Source organism: Leuresthes tenuis, unplaced genomic scaffold (genome assembly GCF_036924035.1).
Source record: "Leuresthes tenuis unplaced genomic scaffold, fLeuTen1.0.hap1 SCAF_23, whole genome shotgun sequence".
NCBI classification, from domain to species: Eukaryota; Metazoa; Chordata; class Actinopteri; order Atheriniformes; family Atherinopsidae; genus Leuresthes; species Leuresthes tenuis.
In genome coordinates this window covers 21,001,345-21,025,077 of record NW_027325377.1, presented here as the reverse complement: position 1 = coordinate 21,025,077, position 23,733 = coordinate 21,001,345, and the positions used below count along the sequence as shown (strand labels likewise).

General features: G+C 40.2%; 1 protein-coding gene across 1 annotated transcript; it reads right to left on the bottom strand.

Annotated features, from left to right (window-relative positions):
• Positions 1-177: 177 nt before the first annotated feature.
• On the bottom strand, positions 178-19,408 carry adipor2 (adiponectin receptor 2). Its single transcript, XM_072377930.1, has 9 exons — positions 19,263-19,408; positions 11,328-11,423; positions 10,935-11,222; positions 5,350-5,526; positions 4,306-4,477; positions 3,606-3,792; positions 3,307-3,494; positions 2,465-2,658; positions 178-2,353 (listed from the first exon to the last, which is right to left on the bottom strand). The coding sequence occupies exons 3-9, from the start codon at positions 11,019-11,021 to the stop codon at positions 2,225-2,227; spliced, it is 1,134 nt and encodes a 377-aa protein (XP_072234031.1). The 5' UTR covers positions 11,022-11,222; positions 11,328-11,423; positions 19,263-19,408; the 3' UTR covers positions 178-2,224.
• Between the last annotated feature and the right edge of the window lie 4,325 nt (positions 19,409-23,733).

Sequence of the window (23,733 nt, the reverse complement as noted above, 5' to 3'; positions counted from 1 at the left end):
TTCTCATTTCAAGACACTTGTCAAATACAAGCTAGACTTCCATTAAAACAGTAAGTCTGTATGCATTCGGCTACAAAAACACAATTTTGCCTTTAATAACATATCTTAAATAACCCAGAAGAAGAAGAAGCTCTGTTGGCGCGCTCACTAACCACATTAAGACTTGAGATGGCTTCAAAAAAAACATTTTATTAGAACAATACAGCAGATATAAAGGTCTATTGCAATCAAAAACACTCCCAACAGAATGAACCATGTGCTTCAAGACACTATGTACTCTGAAAGAGAAATAAATTAAAAGAAACTAGATAAAACAGAAACCAAAAGAGATAAAGAGAAGAAAAATCAAAGAAAATAATATATATTTATTTTTCTAAGAAATACATGATGCAAAGAAAAGATGCAGATCGATTGACTCGCCATTTAGGAAATTGCGAACCAAAACTCAAAACAATTGTAGAGAAAGGCGAATCATGATAAGCTCAGATTATGACATATTTAAGTGTTTTCACTGTGCAGGTGTAAGATTTTGGTATTGCCAGAAAAAGTCAATTAAAAAAGGTTCAGCTTGTATCGATCACCAAGTGACGTCTCAATTTCTGAGACAATTCACGAGCCCTTGAGGAAGAAGTTTGTAACTTTATAAAAAGGACATTGTCGGATATTTTGAAGAAATGTCATGTACTTTTTCTGTATGCGTTACAAGAGAGAAACCCTCTGCCTTCACCCCATCTCACCTGATGAAATCTTTGTAATAAGACCCAATAAAAAAAAAAAAAAAAATAGGGGAAAGAAGTGAAATTAAAGCTTGCAATACAATGATAATAGCAGTTGATAAATAATAACAAAAATCAATCAAAAAGAACAAAAAACATTTCATAGACTGATGATCCTTGTCCTGTGTGGAGGTGAATCTTATTCAGAGTCATACAGGAGGAGGCCTGAAATCAGCTGCATCTGTATTAAAGTATCGCTGCAGTTTTACCTAAATTATAGATAAATAATAGATATGACCGGGGCCTTGTTTATAAAAAAATATCTTAGCTATGCTAGATGTTTTAATAAATCATTTGAGGATGTGTCATAGAAAAAATAAACTTATACTGGTGGAATAGAAATAAGCTTTATCTAGATATAGACAATTTACAATAAGAGGACAAGGAAAACCGCTACATACCAAGATGACTCTTTTCAATCTCATATTTCCAATTCAGTTTTTTTTTTTTTTTGGTTCAGTAATTATCTGTGAAGTTCCAGGTTTTATTTAAGATCTGCGCAGACTGCGAAAGAGAAGGCAGGACAGTCTTTGTGTTGCCTCCGACTATATTTGATGGGGTTTTCTTTAAGACCAGAGAGGTGACCTTAATCTCCACTGAGGCTTCCCACCAACATGTGTTGTAAAATATCAGCAGGTTTTTAAAGTGGCTGCTGGATAAGATTCACGTGTTGTGCCCTATATTTCCACCTAAGATCAACCTTTTTCCTCCACTTTATCGCTGCTAGGATAATTATAGATATAACATCTCTCATCCTCTTCGAATGATTTATCATCAGTTTATTTATTCTTCTCATTATTTATCTTTTTTTGCATTTTTTTTTTAAAAGCCATTTAATACAAATCTATAACCCAAAATTTAGAAATCTTATTTACATGAAAAAGATTTTTTTTTTTCTTGGAACTTTTAAAAGTGACTATTACACCCCTCCCCGTTTCCCAGCATTTCCCATTGCAAACCATCACAATTGAGGAAGAACTCCAAAGACATTTTCCGCACATCTGAAAACAGCATTCTGAAAAAAAACCCAAAACGTTATTTTTTTTTCCTTTTTAAAAATCACAATTATGCTTCCGTTTGAAAGCAGATAGTTAATCCTAAAGAGTAGAGCGTAGATTTACCGAAGTTGAAAGTCACGTCCCCTCTCGGACAAAAGTAGAGTCTCAAAAACTGGTTTAGAAAACACGTTGCCTCGGAAATTCTTTTACAGCCCAAAGCAACGAAGCCAAAAAAGGTGACAGAGAGACACTCGGTTTTAATAGTAACCCCTGGAGGTCGTCCTGTGTGTGCACACACAAACACACAGCAGTACAAGCCACTTCGGTCTTCAGTTGTGAGGGTGTGAGCATGTGTGCATTTCTGTCTGAGGAGCGTGTGATTCTGTGCATATTCTCCAGCCAGGGCCTCCCTGTAAAGTGTGTCAGTAAATGGGTGAGTCGGTGTGTGCGTTAAAGAGTGCCGTCTTCAGCGCAGCCGGCTCCCGCCGTGTACCGAAACTCCTGCAGGTTGGAAACACCGTGAAAATGAACAAAAGCCCCGGCGACTACCAAGATGTGGAACAACTGGTGGGAGTGGAACTGAGGTACAAACAGAGAGGCAGAATATAAGCATTTCAGCTGTGTGTTGCAAAGAAAACACGCAACATGTGGATAAAAAGACAGCCATCTAATCCATGCACAGGCACTCACCCAGATGTCACACTTTCCAGGGAAGAACCTCTCGGGGATGCGAGCGGCGTACAGACAGGCGCCGGTGATGTAGAGTGTCGCCATGAGGAGCAGCCAGCCCATCTGTCCCATGGTGGTTGCTTTGATCAGACCCTCGCTGATGACAAAGTGCAAGGTGGGAACAACGCCGCTCAGACCCAGACCCACAAAAACACCTGAGCACAGAGAGAATATATACATCAATACAACTGCTTTATGGAGCCCAAATTATGCTCTTTTTCAAGTTCATAGGTGTATTTTGGAGGTCTTCGGGAATGTTTCAATGCCCAAAAAACACAATATTTCTCACCAAGTACCTTTCTACAGCACCTCTTCTCGCTTTCGGTCTCAAACATTTAGCTTTAGCTCCTTCCCCATTAAAACCCTGCTCACGTAAATGCCTTGTCGGCTCTGACTGGTCGGCTCGCTGTTAAAAAGTTGCAGTGGAACACATCTGATTATCCCTTGAGGCCTGTCAAGCTAGCCACCAGGCAGGCATTATGCAAATATGTTTCATGGAGCTCTTGACAAGTAATGGAGGAAAAGAGGCTGGACTGCCAACAAGGCCTTTCAGCCAGTAGAGCAGCAGTTTATTCAGTGGGAGAGAAAAACTCTCTTCCCACGTGATTAAAAGAGGAGAGGCTTCTCAGTAAACTAATTTATCACAGCATGATGTGTACAGCGTAAACATCTGCCTGTTGTGTTGGGAAATGATGCTGATGAGCAGTGAATGAGAGTAATCAGACTCCTTCACAGATTCAAATACCAATTACTACATGTAATTCAAAAAAGAAAGAAAAAAAGGTCACTTTTTCCCACTTTACCTGCTCTGACTCCTCTATACTGCGGAGTGGCAAAGAAGTCGCACTGGGAGACAGTGATGGCAGCCAGTCCCAGAACACACACCACTATAAGGTAGATGAAGCAGGGCTGAGGGGAGCAGTAGAAGGAGTAGTACAACCAGGGGACGAAGGAGCCCATGATCAGAAAGGCAATCCCGCTGTAGTCCAACCTGAACAGAACAGAACACAACACTGTTAACTTCTGACTTAAGACTCTCAGCGGGAATGACATTTCGTAATTCTTTTTCTACTTTAGAACCTTTAAAGCATGTGCCTCTTACTTGGAAAAGACTCTTGACACGCCCTCCGAGTGGCAGTAGACTGTGTGGAAGAGCCAGGAGAAAGAGAGGCAGAGGATGGCTCCGAGGAAAAACATCCCAATTACCACCTTCTCCTGGACAGGAGCCACGAAAGACATGTTGGGCCTGAACATGTACATGAGACCCAGACAGAGGAAAAACAAACAGCCTGTAGAGAGACGAAGAAGAGCGACAGAGGGAGAGACAAGACAGCAGAATGAGAGTGATGTGGGCGATATAAACACGTGCAGACATGTTGTCTATATGTTTTTCCCAAAGACTTGTGAGTTTGCCTCCACCTGTTGCTGTAGCACTCTAGTTTAAAAGAAAATCTAAAGTTATGTGGTACTGTAGTAGGATCCGTAAAGTTCTATGTTTTATAAATGTGGTATTCCAAATACCTCACACAAACCACAGTACATTCAAGTGCACCATCTGTGCCACACCACTAGGTGGGAGAAAGAGCTCATTTGGCTTCCAGAAGGTGTGCAAAACAAGAACTGATTTCTTTTTTAATGAGATGCAAGTCAAAGTTTGCAGAATCAACTTAAATTTCAGTCCTAACTAGTGTGTGACTGAGCGCTTGTACAATGCCATTTATTTCATGTGTTGTCCCCTCTTGCAGAGACTGGTTGTTTAAATGAGAGGTATGGACGTGTCGGTGACCGTGTTGGTGTCCTACCTAGCAGGTGTGTCCAAATGTTTCCTGTCTCTGTGTGGATTCTAAAGATGCTCTTGAAGCAGGCGCGAAACGAAGGCATTGGTGGCCTGTGGCCGTGAAGCAGGAAGTCGTTATCCTTCAGCCAATCCGGGAGCACGTCGTGAGGTATGACACGCCACCGACCTTCCCACATCTGATTGGTTAACGAAGGATATAGAACATCAATTAAGTTTGGCATAAGGACCCAAAGGCCAATGCAACGATGAAAACGTTCACGGGAAAATGACTTCTATGAAATTTAACGTTCTTTTATGAGAAGCCACTGGCTGTTTATTGAATGACCTAAATATAGTGTTTGTGTAGAGTACACTGCATGATCATGAGTGTGTGTAGGCGTCAGATGAACAGTATCGAGGTCAAGCGATGTAAATAAATTAAGTGAAGCTCGATATGGCAAACATGGATGACACAGAGGGGAGAGAAAACCCTCTGAGTTTCCATCCAGTGATTAATTCCACTAATTTACTACCTGCTGCTTGCAGCTTCAGAAGACTCTCGGTATGTGTATGTGTGTGTGTGTGTGTGTGTGTGTGTGTGTGTGAGAGCAGACACACCGACTCTTAATGTCTGCCAACTTGCTTGTTTTCATTCAAAATAACATCAAACCTTCCACAGTATATCAACTGTTGTGAGATTTATCTAAACCCTAACGATATGCAGTAGTAATCTGCAACCTTTATTCACCTTGCACTCTGGAGCTAGTTACACAGTAAACACATTGACTGGTTGAATTCTGCAACCCACCCTTCTCTTTTGGACATCTTCCAGTTTGCTCTTGTCCAGATTTATGTTAAAGCAATCAAGTACAACTTGAGTAATTGTGCACTGAAGATCATATTTGTTTCAGTGTTTTTATTGCTTTCTTTTACTACGTGGCTTTATTGAAAGTTATTATAAAAACACCTCTGTCCAAACTAATTCAGTGAGCTGTAAAGGTTAAGGAGATAAAGCCACCATAAACATTTACACAGATAGGAAGGACTGAGGGGAAACTTTGCTGTGTACCTTGTGTACAAACTCCTCCATTCTCTCCATGGCATGATGGGCTTGCAGCAGTGGAGTCATTCCCATGAAACCTTCATCGCTGCTTCTTTCATCCTGTTCATGCTCTTTCTCATCTCCTTCGCTTCCCCTGTTGTCCTCTTCATTTGTCCTTCTCTCCTTATCGCACTCTGGGACACTCTGAAAGGAGAAACAAGCACATTCAAATCTAATAGATGCCACAGCTGGTGACATAATCAAGACGGTTTACGCTTTACTCCAATCCCGACACCTCTCATCACCCCTAAAGGGACAGAGGTTCACCATCCAGCAGGACCGTGTCCATAAGCGTTCTGCCAAAAACAACGCTCAAGTGGTTTAAGGGGAAACATTTAAAGTGTTGGAATGACCCAGTCCAGAGAAGCCCAGACTTCAATCTTATTCAGAATCTGTGGCATGACTTAAGCCTTGTTGTACACCAGAGGAACCAATCCAACTTGAAGGAGCTAGGGCAGGTTTGCTTTGAAGAAAGGGCAAAAATCCCAGTGACTGGATGGGTCATAGTGACATATCCTAAGAGACTTTCAGCTTTAAGTGCAGCAAAAGGCAGCTAAACCAGATACTGACTTTGGGAGGGAAGAACAAGGAGGAATCATTCCTTGTTTGCTTGAAAATAACAAATATTTTGCATATTTTTTTGCTGGAACATTGTGCCTCCCTAATATCGATTTAATTTTAGATTGTACGGCAACAAAAGAGGAAAAAAGGTGGTGGTGGGGTACTTTTGCAATCCTGTATATATATATATACACACACACACACACACAGATATGCATGACTAACCCATTTGACAAAAGCAAAAAAAAAAAAAAAAAAAGGGCAAAAGCACGGTTCCCGTTTGTGTGAACCATGATGGGGAAATTCATCTTTCGGCTCTTCTGGTCTACGCTTGTTTTGCCCACTAAACCCAACTAATATCAGAGAGCTACGGTGTACGAAAGGGGACAAACACACACACACAGCTGAAGGCGAGTGACTGTAAAACCTCAGGTATTCCACATGAGAGACGTCTCCCTGGACTTTGGGAAGCAGAAAAACAAATGGAAACATAATGAAAATAATCTTAATCAGGGATGAAAAGAGCAGTTTAAAGGGGATATACAGCCACGTAGAAGCATGAAGTGTCCACAGAAGGGGACATCCAAATGTCAAATCCAGTTTGTGGAAAGTTTTGGAGAGTAACGTCTTTCAGGTGATATTAGACATGATAAAAACTGTTGGTTCACTTTGTCATAGTGCGATTTTCCTCTGTAATCTCTTACTCAATGATTGTGTTGCATTTTTGGTTCCGTTTATGCCAAAAGTGGCAACAAGGGTGGACTGAAAAGAGGAAGCCTGCGGAAAAATTGACATACTGAAAACAAAACGCTTGAGAAAAGAAACCCTGTCTCCTGTGAAACATCAGTTCAGTGGCACGAAACTAAATCCAGACTGTGAAAGCCACTGTGCTGATGTTTAGCAGCAGGTGATTCAGAGGATCTGTATGTTTTCTGCCCTGGTGAAGCTGCTGTAATCAGATCAAATTACTTGTAAAGAATATTTAGACAGGAGAAGAACTATTTGGGCTCTCCCTCAAACATTGTTGAGCTCACATATAGGCAGACAAACAGCGGTATGCCTGAAACACATGACTCAACCTCAGCCGTCCAGTCTCCAACAAGTCATTAGGGCAAAGGTAGTGGAGTCATATTTCGCCCTTTATGGAAGTGTGTCTGTGTGTGTGCAGCCAAAGATATGATCCCATCCCTCTTGGAAATGTCCATCCCTGGCTGAAAGGGCTCACTATATCATCATGTATGATTAAACCAGCCTGGGTCTCAGTGCAGGCAGGGTGGCTGCTCATCTGACACATCCAAAGAAAAATAGGAACAGTCTTATCTGGAAAATGATCAAAAACGTTGATGACTCATCCCGCTCTCCGGGGAAGTGTACTAACTTTGCATCCTGGAGTTTTTTTAATTATAAGGGGGGGAAGGAGGCGCCTGATCAGGCCAGCGAAGCTGACCAATGAGAGCAAGGAATTGCCAGCTGCCCTGACTTCAGGTTCGACAGGAAATATGTGAACACGCCGAGGCAAACGACATCAACCTCAAAAGACAAGTGATTCACAAACACGTTGTGCCTGTTAAAAGAGGGGGCACTTTAGAAAACATTTGGCTTCAGGGAACATTTGGAGGAATCTGATCACCGTAAAGGTCTTTATCGAAGACTAACGTCACTGATGAAGGTCAGAATAATAATTTTCTGTATCAGCTGAAAGGTTAGGCAATCATTGCAGCTCTGCTCTCCATAAGCGGTGTTTTTTGTGTATCTGTTGTTATGGCTGTGTGTGCGTACATGTGGCTCCAGTCTGATAAAGCAGCAGACACACCCAAACATTCAACAACATAGTTAGGCAACTCAGTAATTTGGCATTTTTAATCATCAGCCTCATCTTTTGGAGGCTGATAAAGCATCCATTTAAGGCAAATTTACAAAACTCTTAAGGTCGGATGTTTAATTTACTTAAATCTTGGCAAGAGTGCAAGAATGTCAAGTTTCACTCCTTTTGTTTAGTAGCTGACACGAAGGTTTGATTGTGCAAATTATTCTGGATTCAACAGTAGCTGGAATACGGTGCAGGATATTTGGATGATAAGTATGGCAGCTCGAGGCTTTCATGACTTTTCACAAAGGCATGAGTGAAGAAGCAAGTCCCGGATGATATACAGACATGTGCACGAGAGGAGATCTCTGGAGACCCCTCTCTACTCAAGATTAAATGAGGCAGTTTTTCTTAAAACTCCCTGAGGACAAGACTCCTCCTTGACCACAAAAAAAAAGAAAAAAACAAAAACATACATCTAGCTCCCTTCAGACTCATTAACTATTCTGAATGTAGTTTTAGCCGAGTACTTTTAAATGACTAATGGCTGGCCACATGCACACATACCGTCTCACATGTGTTCTATGAGGTTTCTACTCCCTTTTAAACCCGGGAAGGAAGCGAATGAGCGGGAATATTTCAGAATAAGCCTCAGAGAAGTTTCATTTCACGGTAAACAAAGTCAGCTGTGGGCGGGATCCAGGAAACAGTTGCCAGCCAACAGGAAGACAGCTCTGTGGACCTATGACAGGGGAATCTGAACGTGTAACGGGCCAAGAGAGGAAAGAGCTCACCCTTGTACACCATAACCTCTGCACATCATGTGATTCACACAAGTAGGATGCTTGTGAAACACAATCGAAATTTGGAAAATCAGAATTAACACGGGAACAAAGTGACTTTCATCATCTGATCACAGCTGGCGGGCTTAAATCAAAGGGTTTTATTTCTTAAAGGCACTTAAAAGTTGTTTTTTTTGTCTTGCCTCATCAGATGCAGAATGGATGTCAGACTGGGTACACTTTGTCACCTACAAAGCTGGGTGAAATATTTCTAAAAATAAAATGCATGACGTGATCTTAGTCACTTGTAAAGAGGTTTTTATCTTCCAGTGTCTTTCGTTTGTCTGGAGATTTGACTTTTTTCTACACACCTTGGAAATAAAGTTGGTAAAGTTGAGCCAAGAACTACCTTGCTGGCATCAATGAGGTATGAAGAAGTCAGCATGCTAAGGATTTAAACCCCTCAATGCTCAAGGATTTAATGCATAATGATTCAAAAGACTGTCGATGTCACATTGAATCAAGATGCATGAGAGAAATAAAAACCTTTATCTCAAAAACAGATAATGCAAAGGATGATTAGAACCAAATCCTGTGCACTGGTTATTGCTTCCTGTTTACTGCTGAAGCTGGTGTTGGAATCTACCTTGTTCGTGTGTGTGTCTGCATATGTTTTCGGTTGCGTTTACACTACTCGCAAAACTCTCCACAGAAGAAAGTTTTAACAGAACTTCACTCACCCTGGAGCTGACGACACCAAATCTCTGTTTAACCAGAATTTAATTAAATTACCTGTGAAAAAACTCTTTGATTATTGTTAAGATATTGGCCGTTTGGCTCTGTTGGATACAGCTTTTAGAATATTAATTGTCTTTGTGAAAAACCTACAATAAATACTTAATACTAAAAGGTAATGGGCTAATGCAACATACAATCATTCTCTGAAACTAATGAGGAAAGACCAGGAGGATGCATTCATAACAAATCTATACCTAAACAGACAAACTGGCAAAGTAAAAGATAGAAATAGAAATAGAAAAATACTTTATTCATCCCCCAGTGGGGGGAATTCAAAGTAGTAAAGAAGTAACCAATCAAATTTGATGGTAAACAGGACGTGTGATACCAACTCTATACCGCAAGCACACAAACGCCTACACAAATATTGAAGAAATTCAGACCACAAAATGTTGTAAGATTCAAACGGCAGCCTGTGGGGTGTTAACACAGCCTGCCCTTGCCGGCTGGGGCATTAGGCCTCGAACGCCTGCTCAGGTATCCGTGTTGTGTTACATCAGGTAAAAAATGCTGAAAGCAAACATACACACGTCACGTACACACACAAGCAGACAAAGAACCACTATTGTGTTTCAGCTCAACGGTTCTCTGCAGACTGCCTCTCACACCGAACAATAGGACGGCAGCTTTGACCGTATGCACACGTCTGAAAAAGAACACAAGCGATGCCTCGGAGGGAGAGTGTCTGGCACATTTGTTTGATCAATTCGACAGGCTGCGTTCATGAGACGCTATCAGAGATTTCTGGTAAAGTGTTTACTTTCCTTCCAGGAAAATGTCCCGTTTATCGACGTTACGTGCCTTTCTCTGGAATTGTGAACCTTAAATACATTTCAAAGCTACATAATTTTAGACTTGGAGTGGAACTACAACTGAGCCACATGCAGAAGAGGAGACAACTCCATCAAAATGCAGCGCTAATTACTATCGCACAGAGTGAGTCATCCTGAAGATGGTGAGGTTGTCAATAAGAGGAGGTGGACGAGGCTGAAATCCTTGGGAAACAGACTCGTGACCAAAGCTTGAGATAAAGCACCATGTATTAGGAACTCTACTGAAAGTTTTCATTTCAAATTGCTAAAGGATGAAACCATCTGAGAAATAACCATGCTGTACCAAAACTGACCATAAATCTGAAAGTTAAGTCATTAAGAGTTCCATATACAGCTCTTTAAAGGATGTCTGCATGAGGCAAGCCAATCCTTTGTGATGAAGTGATTAACAGGAAAAAGTAACGAGTGCTTTTAATGTATGCGTTTGTTTGTAAGTAGATGATCACTCACATCTACTTAGCTTATCTACACAAGAGCATAAGTGTGTCTGTGTGTGATGTTCAGCATAAGCAGCTCACTCACAGCTTTGATGAAAAATTTAAAAATGTACTGATACAGATTTCAGTTTTGGGTAAAGAAGTCCAGTCATCAAAGCCACCAGACTGGTCAGCATCAGTTACACCCCCGCGAGCAACACCTTTTACATTATTAACGTGAGAACGTGTGTTTTGGAGGGATACTTTTACTGTGTGGCCTACTAAGCCCACACTGCGCCACTTGGCTCTGAAGCAACCACACGACAGCGTGTGCGCGTCACTGTCAGGTACTCACCCCATTGTGTGAGGGGCACTCTGCGGTGCTGAGGTGACTGGTTGAGGAACCTGAGGTGGGTGTGTCTCCTTTATCCCGTGGACTCATGGGATCAGCAGGTGTGCAATTTGTGGCGTTTTCTATGAGATTCGACGTTCTGTGTCGCAGCACAAAGGCCGGGCCATCGGCCCCACTCGTCTCTCCTCCGTCCAGCTTGAAATGCTGGACTGTCCTCCACTGAAAACCGAAAGGAACTCCGCTGGGACCGGACAGAAGACTTGTGGCTGCAGACACCAACTATGACCACACCTGATCAGACAAAAATAACAGACATGGTTGGCAATTTAGCATTTTAAAAGGTATAATTGAATTATATAGCTGTGGAAGAAGGAAAATATAAAATGGAGGCCGAACCTGGATTCCAGTTGATGTGATTTACAGGACAGACAGTTTGACTCGGGATATTATGGGACCACGCTGGAGAGGGACTGCAATCCGGGGGGGAGATAACTGAGAAAGACAAGGAAAAGAAAGAAAGTTAGTCTCAGTTGTTTAATCATGAAGCTAAAATTGCTCAGTTGCTGTTTCCCAATGAATGAAAGATAAAACCAAAGATATCCACAATAAATGTTAATAAGCCTCGATAAGAGATAGATCCCAGCCTCATGGTGATTGACTTTAACCACCAAGACATGGAATATAGTCGATAGAAACACAGATCTCTCAGATACATCCCTGATGTCCATTCATTTGAAGTCGCTCTGCTTTGAATGCTAGAAACAAAAGACTCACTCCAAAAAGTCGCTGATGGTATCAAGGTCTTAAAATACTGCATCTAATACCAGTCGCAGCCAATTAGAAACTACCAACTTGCTGTCATGGTGAGTTGCTTAGCGACAGTATGTGTCAAGGACAGGAACAAGATATTCACACACAGGAAGTGAATTTCGCTGTTGAGAAATTGTTTTGACGCACAGTTTCAGTACAGTTTGGGCTGAAAGGTGGTGGTTTGAGACCAAAGTGCAAGAAGCTACCATCATTCCAAAATGTAATATCACCTTGTTAAAATCCAGAAATAAATACATCATACCTCAAAGCTAAATGTTGAAATATGACCACCACAAATAGGTCTACTAAAACAGAATGCCTGAGCAAACATTCAGCCTTTACACGTGCATGTTTGGTCCATGTTTCCAAAGCTAGGACAACACGGCACTCTTTATGTTCGCCTCTCCTCCTTCTCTTTTAAAAACAGACATACAAATGTGCTCCAGAGGGGGCGAGTCAATGTCATCCTGTCCCCAAGGCGAGCACTGAACTTTATTTAAACCTCTGTGTTCCACTACATATAACACAGAGGGGTTATAGACTCGAGGGGGAAAAGCAAACACAACAGTATATGTGAGCATAATCTCTAATTAAAATAAAATAAAATAAAATCTGCTCGTGTGCTCAGTCTTTCCCCCTTCTCCGCTCTTTCAGGCTTCTGACTACCTATGGAATAAACAACTTTTGATGGGTATTTTTGCAGCCACAGTGACTTCCCAAGATAATAGTCTCTTGTGACCTGATTGCTTCACGAGAACAAACAGCTCATCTGACAATTTAACAAAAGCTGAGGGGGGGGGGTTTCTGCATGCCTCTGCAAAAAGGGAGGCAGAGGGAACTTAAACACTAAAGTTGTACTTGTGAGAGCGGAACATCATTAGGGAGCTGAGAGCTGTAAACATTAAGAGAGTTCCAGACTATAGAGAGAAAACTCAACAGGATCATAAAAGCTACATATCTCTCTCTCTCCATATATATATATATATATATATATATATATATATATATATATATATATATATACATATACACACATACACACACACGTGAATTACAGAGCTGCATACAAGCCAAGTGGTAACATTAAAAAATAATTAACATCGATATGTGAAAGATACAGCAAAAGAGCCGTTTGGGCTAATAAAGGTTAATGTACTAGGAAAATCACTTTTATCGATTTATTTCGATTTATTCCCGTCTATTCCCATGGTTCAAACTGACTTGTTTCACTTGTGGGATAACAGCTGACGCATACCGTCCACAACAGGATGCACGATGACTCATTACGTTGTTTCATGCAGCGTAACCATGATCACAACAGCTCATAAACGAACTACATACATGCTGTCGTTTTTCCCCGTCGGGAGTCCCAGAGCGACTTCTGTTAAACAAACACGGTCGAGTTTATCATCCTGTCTGCTTTCATGGAACTTAAAGAAGCTCAGAAAACACCAAACTAAGAACGATGAGTGATTTGACCCACAGGTCAATATCTACTATATTCTAAGTGCACATTAGTGTGCAGGGCTGAAACTGAACCTTAATAATCCTCAATAAACTTTGATCCAAATGAACTTATTTGCTCAGATTAAAAGGATATAGATGGCTTTTTAAGAGTGATCGGTTTAAAATTACAAGGAAAGCTACCGGAGTTACATATATTGATCGGCCACGTCTGTATTTGTCTCAAAATTGCTGTAGAAGTGAAAATGGGGAAAAAGTCTCCAGCTTGGACTTTGAACTAACCGTGTTTATTTTCAGTGTATTGTCAATAAGCATATCTTCTCTGGGCTGCATGTCGCTGCTCATTTTCTGTCAGGAATACAAATAAAGCTGTTACCAAGAGGTGTTTATTAGTAGGTTAAGAGATAGAGGCTCTGCTCTTTGGAAGGAGGATCATGAACACCACTGATCACATTTGAAAGGCATCAAATCTGCGACTAACCACTCAAAAAAAATAAATAAAATCAATCTTTCTCATCACCAGATCACTGCCCTCTATGTTGCTCTCATATCTGCAGTCTCTTGTTGCTTTCTGTCATTCAATTTCTTTCTAAAGTGAATCCAAAGACCTGACTATGTGTGCAAATCCAACTAGATAAGAGAAAGGTGAAATCCTGTCAAAACAGTGTTGAGTAGAGAAGAACTGACTCCACAAATCAATCCTGGAAACCAACAGACAAACTCGGGCGAGTTCAGATGAAAGGAAGGGGGGGAGAAAGACACGGACAGAAAGAAAACAAGAACCACTGAAAGCTGAACAGAAGCATCAATGGGAATTGATTTGTTCTTACAGCTTTTTCTCCTCGAGGAAAAGAGCAAGTGGCGCACAGGCGGCAGCTGTGGAACATGGAAGTGGAATAAAAGAGGAAGTGGAAGTACCTATTTCTTGCTCTTAAGAACATGTAAGGAAGGCCCATTTTTTATCAAAGGTTTATGTACAAATCATGTGGAAAAGAGGCTGTTTGGTGCATTGGATAGATGAAGAGGCTTTGTATTTTAAGAGGAAGCTAAACGCTGATAAAGGCAATGGACAGAAAGTAGGTGAAAGCATAACTTCCGCAAAAAAAGGAGAAAAAGTACATTAAAGGAGGGCAGAAAACATGACTCATGGTTGTCGGATTGTGAACAATGTCAGAGAAGTGCAAGAATTTGTAGGTGTTGCGTAACAGGACTAATATGTAGGTCAGAAAGTGTTTGAAGGTAAGCAGCTTCTTCTTTGCTTTTATTTACGAGGAAGCAAATGTAGGTCAAAGGTCACACTCCACAACAAAAGCACCGCACGGTTGCTCTATCTACCCCAAATATGAAAGCTGTCCTCAAACACGCAGACGGAGCGGTTACTGTGTCAAACTACAGACACTTTTCCTCCAACTCAGGTCGAGAAAGATCTCAGAAGGCTTGAAAATGTTATACCACGTGGACTAGAATTACGAGTTAACCGTATTATTGTTGCATTGTCTTTTTAACAACACAAAAAAAAAAAAGGGGGCAAAATAACTTGAACTGAAGAAAGCTTTGACACATGTAGGAAGTCTATCCAGCACCCCAGCTCCATCTTTGTCAGCGTTTGCCACTGGCTTTTCAGTGGTGGCTGTCGAGCATGTGCGCTCGCTGTGTGAGTCACTTTGTCAGATATGGCCCGCAGCCTGTCAGCCTGCTATGTCGTTACTCTCTCCCTCTGATACAGAGTCACCAAAACAAACTGTTGCATCAGGAAGCAGCACATACATTTCACTGAATGTCCCTCTCGCACGGCGACTGCACTACACGTTTCTTCCCCCCCATTATATGGAAAGACAGGGCATACATCTCAGGTAGTTTCTGAAACAAAGTAATGGATCAAACGATGCATCCATGTTCGCTGTGTCAGCATGAAGCTCGGTTTTCAGGTGACATTCAACACAGTTGCAATCAAGGGCGTAAAAACAGGTTGCACAGGCCTTGCTTGTCAGAATTCACCTAAAAGTTTGGCTGTGCAGTACATATATATATATATATATATATATATATATATGTTAAGACATATGTATGCTGAGTACTACTTTTTACATGAGATTTATCTTTTCAAATTGGTGTGACATCAGTTTTCTGAGATCAATGTCCAACAGAAACGCAAACAGCACAGATACTTCAACCTTTGACAAAGAGTTAAATTTCCTGCTATCAGCCCAAACACCATAAACCCAGTGAGATAAAAACTTAAAGTGACAACACATTTTGAACGATCCCCTTTGAATAAAACGGTGAAACCCAGCCACTGTGCCATCTTGGTCTCTTTGCATGCTCTGCTTATACCAGACTGATCAAAAAATAAAGATGTATGCCTTGAAAGTCAAGGTCAAGAGTCAAGAGTCTTGCCTCATAAAATTTGTTCCATATTTAGCTCCTGACCTAACTTATGAAGGTGAACTTGTATTAACGTGACAAAGTGATTAAGCCTGTAAATTTGTCAGCCTCTACATTGAAGAGGAAGAGGGGAAAAGGAGGAAAATTGAAATCACTTTTCTAATTCTACTTACTACTATGCTTAGGTGCTCCACTGTATCTAAATGGACCTTTGCTCTGTCCCTTCAGACATTTTCCGTGTCTCTCTTCAGGTAGGGGGTTGGTGAAAGGCCTCCCTTTAAATGCGGGGGCAGCTGTACAGTAATTTAAACCTGCTGCTGGAGACCACATGATTGCTTTGACTGTTCATTAGGACTATGAGGCTGCACTAAGACCAGCACTTAAATACGTCTGACATATACACACACCCATCAAAGCAAAATGTCCCCCTGATCCCGTCTCTACAACGCAACAGCTAAGGACTAGTCAGCGCAAAGAGAGGCTAGTTTTTGCATTAACTCCCTTAGCTTCCTGCATACATTGACGTTTGACATTTAAGACAAGGTGCCGGCTGGTTTGGCTTCTACATCTAAACTAACATGTGATATCTAAAGTGTATGAGCAAAGTGGGTGTCTCTTGGTGTCCTGATACAACAGCGAGTTCCTGAGTCTTATGATTGAGAGCTGAACAAAGAGAGCCAGTGTGACGTGAGCCACATGCACACACTCACACTTGTTCTCTGCCTGGCAGTTTGTACACAACGCACTTGCTACCAAAAATACACACTTGACAGACATGGTGGATGGTGAAAAAAAGAAACTGGGTCATTCGCTAGGTGAGCGAACACCCAGAGAGTTGGGAAAGTTTGTCTTTGGCTTAATATGAAACAAACATTAGCTAACAACACTTTTTTTCCTTACACATGTTCTCTAAGATGCAACTCCGCAAATACAGCAAGTTTCTGAAAATAAATTGTAGTTTTGTGTAGGATAGCGTCAACCAACCAACAATGAAATGATCCGATTTAGAAAAACACAACTAGACACGACATAAAAAAATAAAGCATCGTTTAATCAATCAGGACAGCAAATTGTCCTGGAAATTTCAATAATCCTATCGGGCTCCAAGCACAAAAAACTGACACATAAGAGGACCGCAACAAGGTAAGCGCACCGTTGGCTCCACCGGTGAACACGGTGCAACCAAGTGAAGTGGCTCTCAAGCATTAGGTGGTGATTCAAAAGTAGGTCATATGAAAATGAAAATAAGTGGTTTCAGGAGATGAAAGACAAACCTAAAGTTATTGAAAATACATTTTGTTTTGAGTGTGCAATGTGAAACAGATGGATTAAAGCGAAGATGTGTCCTTAAAAGTGATCATTTTCAAAATCGCCAAATTGTACGTTTTAGTTACAAATCATTTAATAAGGTTAGCTTAGGTTGTTGTTAAGTGCTGCATGTTATTATATAAAGGTTACACTATGATGGGAAGACAAAAGTAGATGCTTTAAACTAAGATCTTTACATAATGAATCTATTAATGCTAATATATCAGAAAGAGAGGGCAGCTACTCTCCTTATGATCAATCAACCCAACTATGACAGATGTACTATTCTTATGAGCTAAGATTAGCTGCTCTCCTGTCTGGCACAAAGACTGACTTCATTATGCATTAAATTCTCCACAGAGCTGAACTTCCTGACATAATGCTCAATTACTATGTCTTGTTTGGTGATAGTTGGTGTACACATCAACTCAAGCAAGGGTTGCATTTTTTTTGGATGATTACAATATCTTTTAATGGCAATTTACATATTTCCTGTTAAGATTAACCTGAAATATATGTTCAATAAAACACATCTCAGATGACTAACGGAGATAAAACCTGAGACAGCTGCTTAAAGAAAAAAATAAAATAAAGAAAAATCAGGCACATATCTGTTATACAAGTACAAAGACATACACAGATGCCAGAAAAGGAGGTTTCTTTCAAGCGCTGTTAAAGAGCAAATAAGCATAAGTTGCACTTAGAACAAATAACTGGCAAAGTCCCAAAAGGCCAAACTGCACAGAAATATGATGATGATTAGAAATGGAAAACACAAATCTCCATTATACTAACTATCCACAGGCTTATCTCCTGTGAGATAATTGCTGGGCGTGTACAGTTAAAGTTTGGGTTCAAGACAAACAGGCTGTCAGCTACCAAGCCCATAAAATATTTATGAGATGACCTCATGCTTCTGCTGCAAACTAGAAAGTCACATGAACACTGACATAGGATAGACATACAGTACACACCTCAAAGTGAAAATTAGCTCACAGGTGACATTTCCCCTCAAAAGTCCGTACAAATACTTACCAGTTTATCGACTACTGCCTCTTTATTGTTATACAAGAAATAAACACTCACTTGTGACCAGTTATTTGCTGGTAAATGTGTAACTACAGCTGCCAGGTTTGTTAATGTTGCCTGCCGATGAGAACTTATGACTAACAAACCACTTTTGGCAGTTCTACCTTCAATATATGTCATCATTTTTGGCAAAGTAGTGAATCTTGCCTGATGCCTGGAAGCAACAGTTCAATGTATTAATAAGCCATTAGTCTTTACTGTGTGAAAATAGTACATTTAGCAAAGTCTTCCTTCAATCAAAGAAACAGAATCAGAAAATACTTCATTAATCCAATGAAGGGGAAATTATTTTTGCAACAATAGTCAACAAATGCTTACATGCTGTATTAAGTCTTGACAATATATACATAACCCTGCAAGTTTTTTTAACCTTTCAAATAATTCAAACAAGTAAATAAAATAGGAAGCACTGATCTGAGCTGAGCCCAAAGAGGACTATAAAATGGTTAAACTAGTAGGCTTCATAGCTGCTACTTACTTCTGTTTGATACACTATCCATCGGTTCACTTATCACATTTGAAAAGAACTTTTCTAACAAATGCTAATAATAACAATAAAACTAACAACTATACTAAAGGGAACATAAATAGCAGCAGAACAAACTGAGGCAAACAAATCAATGGTCTCAACAGAGTCCCCACGAGTCTACACTGGCGAGCAAGCCAGACAAAGAAAAGCAAAACTCCAGCCAGACTACGGTACCTTTATGTAATTGACAGCGGCAACTCGTGCACTTTTCACGCAGCACACCTGTAAAAGAGAGCCCTCCTTTGCGTAACATTCAACGATAGAAAAAATATCCTGAAATAATATCTGCCATGAGCTGTGACAGAGGATAGGAGCCCATCTGCAGCCCATCGACAGGCTGTGATGATGGTTTGTTTACACCGAGCTAGCGAACTGGCTAGTCCGCTAACAAGAGCTGCCACGTCCGAGAGAAACTAGAAAACTCTTCAAAGCAGTTTGTGTTCATTTTGACAGCTCCCCTCATCAACCTACCTGTCTTTAATTATGCCCAATATTGCCCTGAGGTGCGTAACAATGCCTCGGAAAGAGAAAACAAAGCAGTGCTCTGTCGCTGCTAGCAGATTATGCTCCTCTGTTGTTTTGACAGCTAGAATTAGCTGGATAGCAAAGCTGCTAGCTGGCAGGTTACATTCAGGAAGGCGCTAACATTACGCTGGGAAAGTACTTGGTGATATTCAACAGTCTGACAAAAGACAGGACAACAACAATAACAATTACAGGTGATAAAAGTGAGTTGTATTGCTCACCTGGTCCGGATGTCTGAGGGGGAATTGGTGTTCTGGGTAATGTGTTACAGTTGACACAGAGTTGTAGTGTCGACCCAGCTCCTCTCCTCGCCGAACGGTTACTGACTGTCTAGTTGCTGGACTGGACTGGTGGACCTAGGAAAGCATTCAGCGGGTGACGCTGGTCGCATGAGCGCCAGATATCCAATCAGATGGCTCAACGAAAAAATATGACCAATCACTGACTAGCAGGAACAGGAAGGGACACGCCGTCTATCGACTAATGTTTTTTTGTAGTTCTTATTCTTACAGTAGCGAAATGTATTCGGTTAAAAATCTTCATTTTGCTCAAGAACTGTTCTGAAAATAGTATATTTAGAATTTTTATGTGACATATGCTTACATATTTAAAAATGGACGTTTTAATAATATAGATGGCTTTTTTTCAACGTAAAAAACAGTATGTCAAGGAGCTGTTACGTGAATATTGAGCAACTTTATTCTGTGATTACTCAACCAGGATCTTCCATAGTTCAAACCTTAAATATACATAGATAAACAGAAATGCAGTGTAATCAATAAAATTTTATTTTTCGACTTTATTAACCCAATTATTACACATAGTTATTTTTGATTGTGTGTGCATGAGATGAGCAACTTTACTAAACTGGTCCTGTGTGTCTGTTTGTAGGTCCAAGTGGCGTGATAGTTGAGCTACACCTCGATTTGTGACAAGGGAGTGTGTGTTGTGATAGCCTGACTCTGAACAGTGAATTGAAAAACCAATCCATCATCTGCTCTCTGCTCCCTCTGCTCTCTCTGCTCCGCTGGTTTAACCCGTGTATACATACCCACAAAGTGTTTCATGGTAGAACACACATAAGGACGCACTCCCTGAAGCATACGCCCAAATGCACTACAATTACGGTTGGCTCTGATTGCATGATTGTGCAAATGAGACTGATTTATTGTGATGCAAAAGCTCTGGCAACTGGGTGTGATGGGAAACTCAGCCCAGCACAAGTCTGGTTAATCAGGCCCACAGTATCACCATCAAACACATTCATCAACATTTTCAACAAGTACTTTGTTATTTTCAGTGATTTGATTTATATTATTGTGTCTCTGGTTGGCAGCGTATTACATTACCAAATAATTTTGCGACATTATTGCCATGTGGGAATGTGTTAAACTGTGTCTCATCATTACATTTTTGTATTTTATCTAAATCTGTACATCTCACACTACTCTATATAACTGTGTAACTGTATAAACAAGTTATGTAAACACAGTTAAGTTAAGAACAGCATTCAGCTAACAAACAAAGAGGCATACAATAGTTTCTCTTTTTGAAAAACTATGCCATGTAACTTCAAAAATGATTTTTGCATTTGTTAGGTTTTGAGATTAGGTTTTAAGAAAGCTAATAAATTCAACTGAGTGACTGACGTGGAGTTCACCCCGTTCTTTTCTCTCTAACAAAGTCCATGTTCTTGGTTAAATAATTGATTTTTTTCTGAAAAATAAACTATAACCTTGGAGTGTTGATAGACTCAGATCTGACTTTCAGCAGCCACATCAAAACTGTCACCACGGCAGCTTTTTACCAACTCAGAAACATTTTCTCTCCCAAAAGACCAGGAGCAAACTGCCAGTGGAGATTAAACTGTCACCAAATGTAGACATTTTTAAATCCAGGTTAAAAACATTTCTTTTCTCATGTGTCTATGCATGCAATCTGCACGATATCTTTTAATTTATCTACACTGTTGCTTGTTTTTGATAATTTCATTTCTTTCTCTTCATATTCTTTTATGTATTTTTAATGTTTCTTCTACTCCCTGCTGTAATGCTTTTATTTTATATAAAGCACTTTGAATTGTTTTGTACATGAAATGTGCTGTACAAATAAACTTGACTTGACTTGACTACAGCGACTGTGTCTTCAGCACACCAGGCCAAGGCCAAGGAACAGCATGTCCTGTGTATGGACACATTAAGTGCCTGTAACTTTGTCAAGGTTTAGCCGAATGTTTTTCTGTAAGTGATAACGATATCTTTTGAAAAACAGGGTAGGTGTCCAAATGCTGGAGAAGTAATACAGACAAATGAATGTTTGACCAGATGCCGGAATATAATGTAATTTGTCTGTATTTTTCTAAATACATTCTGTCAAACTGAATCATCCATTTGTAAATTTTTCTTATGAAATTAGTTTTCTGTACTTGAGTTATTTAACTGTAAAAGTGTAACAATAGTTTCATTCACTGGTGCAAATACTCACATATGCCCTTTTTTTCAATGATGTGATTTAATCTGCTTTGAAACACAAGGAGATGAAAACTTAAAGGAAACCTTCAGAGCTCCACATCTCTACAGTGAACTTGTAGTGGTAGTATAACCAGCTCATTTGCATAATCTTCATTTCTTAATGCACCATGTCCACATTGGTAATCCAGCATTTAAATGTTTCCTTGCTGCTCTACTTGTGTGCATGTGGACACACTCTTGTGAGCCCCACCATTGGGTAATGTGGCAGTTTACTTGCTGCTGTATCAAATGGAGAAACACAGCAGACTTGGCTGGCTTTTGGTCATGGAAATCATTTAACTTGTACTTAATAGTATGTCAGAGATTTAATCAGAATTCCATGTGTCTAGAAACCATCTGTGAGTGTTTGCTTGGCATCTTCCAAAGAAATGATCCAAATGAGTAAAGATATGAAATGCTGGAATATCTGGATGTTGAAAACCTGCTTGTATCATTCAGAATTAGTGATTATCCATGCCATGTACAGGAATACACCCCTGTAGCATTAGTGATGCTTGTTTTTGATGATAACCTGGATGATGATTTCCATAATGAATTTCATACTTTGATCAGTCAAGCCAAAGGACATTTCCACTTCACCTCAGTCTAACTTTAAATAAGCTTGGATCGAGAGAAGGTTGCAGTGTTCCTGGACCGTGTTAATTAATGTTTTCCACATTACTGCTATTAACCAAATGAGTTCTGACATGTTCCATGAGTTGTTCAGGGTTAAGTTTTTTACGCCCTCTGCCTTTGCTTGAAATGAATATCTGCCATCAACTTAAAAACTTAGAGATGTTTAATAAAATAGTAATTTTTGTACCTATTAATCAGATGTAATGTTTAAATGTTTGCTAAATGGTTGTTTACTTCATAGTGTCCTAGGCTGAAAATAGGGCCATACAAGTCAACTGTCAGTCACGTGTGTAAGGAGTGTGTGCTGCAGAAACTGGGTTGCCAAGATTTGCTCTGTATCAACAGGTCACAGACAGGCAAACAACATGCCCCTCAACTTTAGTTTATCTATTTATCTATTGGCTGTTACATTAAGATGATACTATCAACTACTAATATACTGTTGTTATTCAATACATTACATTACAAATGATTCGACTGTTAATGGTAAATATGTCAATGTGGTCAAAAACCTTAAGATTGTCTTTAGGTTCACACAAGGCCTTGTAGAAACAGGGTGGGAACTACGGAGTAACATGCAAACTCCATGGTAAAACTGGCCTTACATGACCAAACATAAGGTCAGTGCCATGATCTAATATCACTCATACTCAAGACAGTCAAGCTACACACAAGATATTAACTGTACGACCTGCACAACATCTCAGTCATCAGACAGAGTGGTAAATTGAAGATTATTAAGATAAGATTATCAATCTCATGACATCTATGAAGCATCACTTGAAGGGTCCTGGATATGTCAAATACATCATTGTTTCTGTTGACAGACCTGCTGTGTGTAATTCTGGAGAAATATTCTCTTTATTTAAGAGAAGAAGCTTTAGTCAAGTTTTGCGCTCGAACAGAAACAAGTTTGAGTAGCAGGCCAATGCTATCAAGCAAACATTCAGTGGTCTTTTGTCTGTAGCTCTCTGGGATAAGTAAGAACTATATTCGGCCTATTGAAGCTATAGCTGAAAGAGGGAAGGGATCAATAAACTGAATAGGTTTGAAAGACATCAATTAAGATAAAAAGCAGCATTGACATTGCAACTGACCTTCCAGCTCGCAGTGCATTTACTACATCTGCAGTACCATCCCAAGAAAATTAGACAGTCAGGTTCCTCAGCGATCCATTCTGCAACAAATGAAGCTTGTAGGAAGCATATGGACGGATGAGCTTATAGATCAGAGGTTAAGCCTTAGTGTTTAACTTGGTCTTTGAGCTCTGTGTGTGTCAGATACCTTTAAAAGACAGAGAAGCCGAATCAAAGACTCTGAATGTGCCTTATGTTTGTATACTTTTTGCACGTGTGACAAAGAAAAATAGGTTCCTCTATTCAGCTAATCCAGATCAGAGACAACAGCTGTTTGCTAATCTATAAACACCACGTGCAAGATCCCACTGTACAGTTTTCCTCTGGCAATATGTGCTGAAATCCCGTAATAAATAGGGACCAACGGGTTGTGGATAAGTAAATGTATTTAGTTAAATTTGTGCTATTTA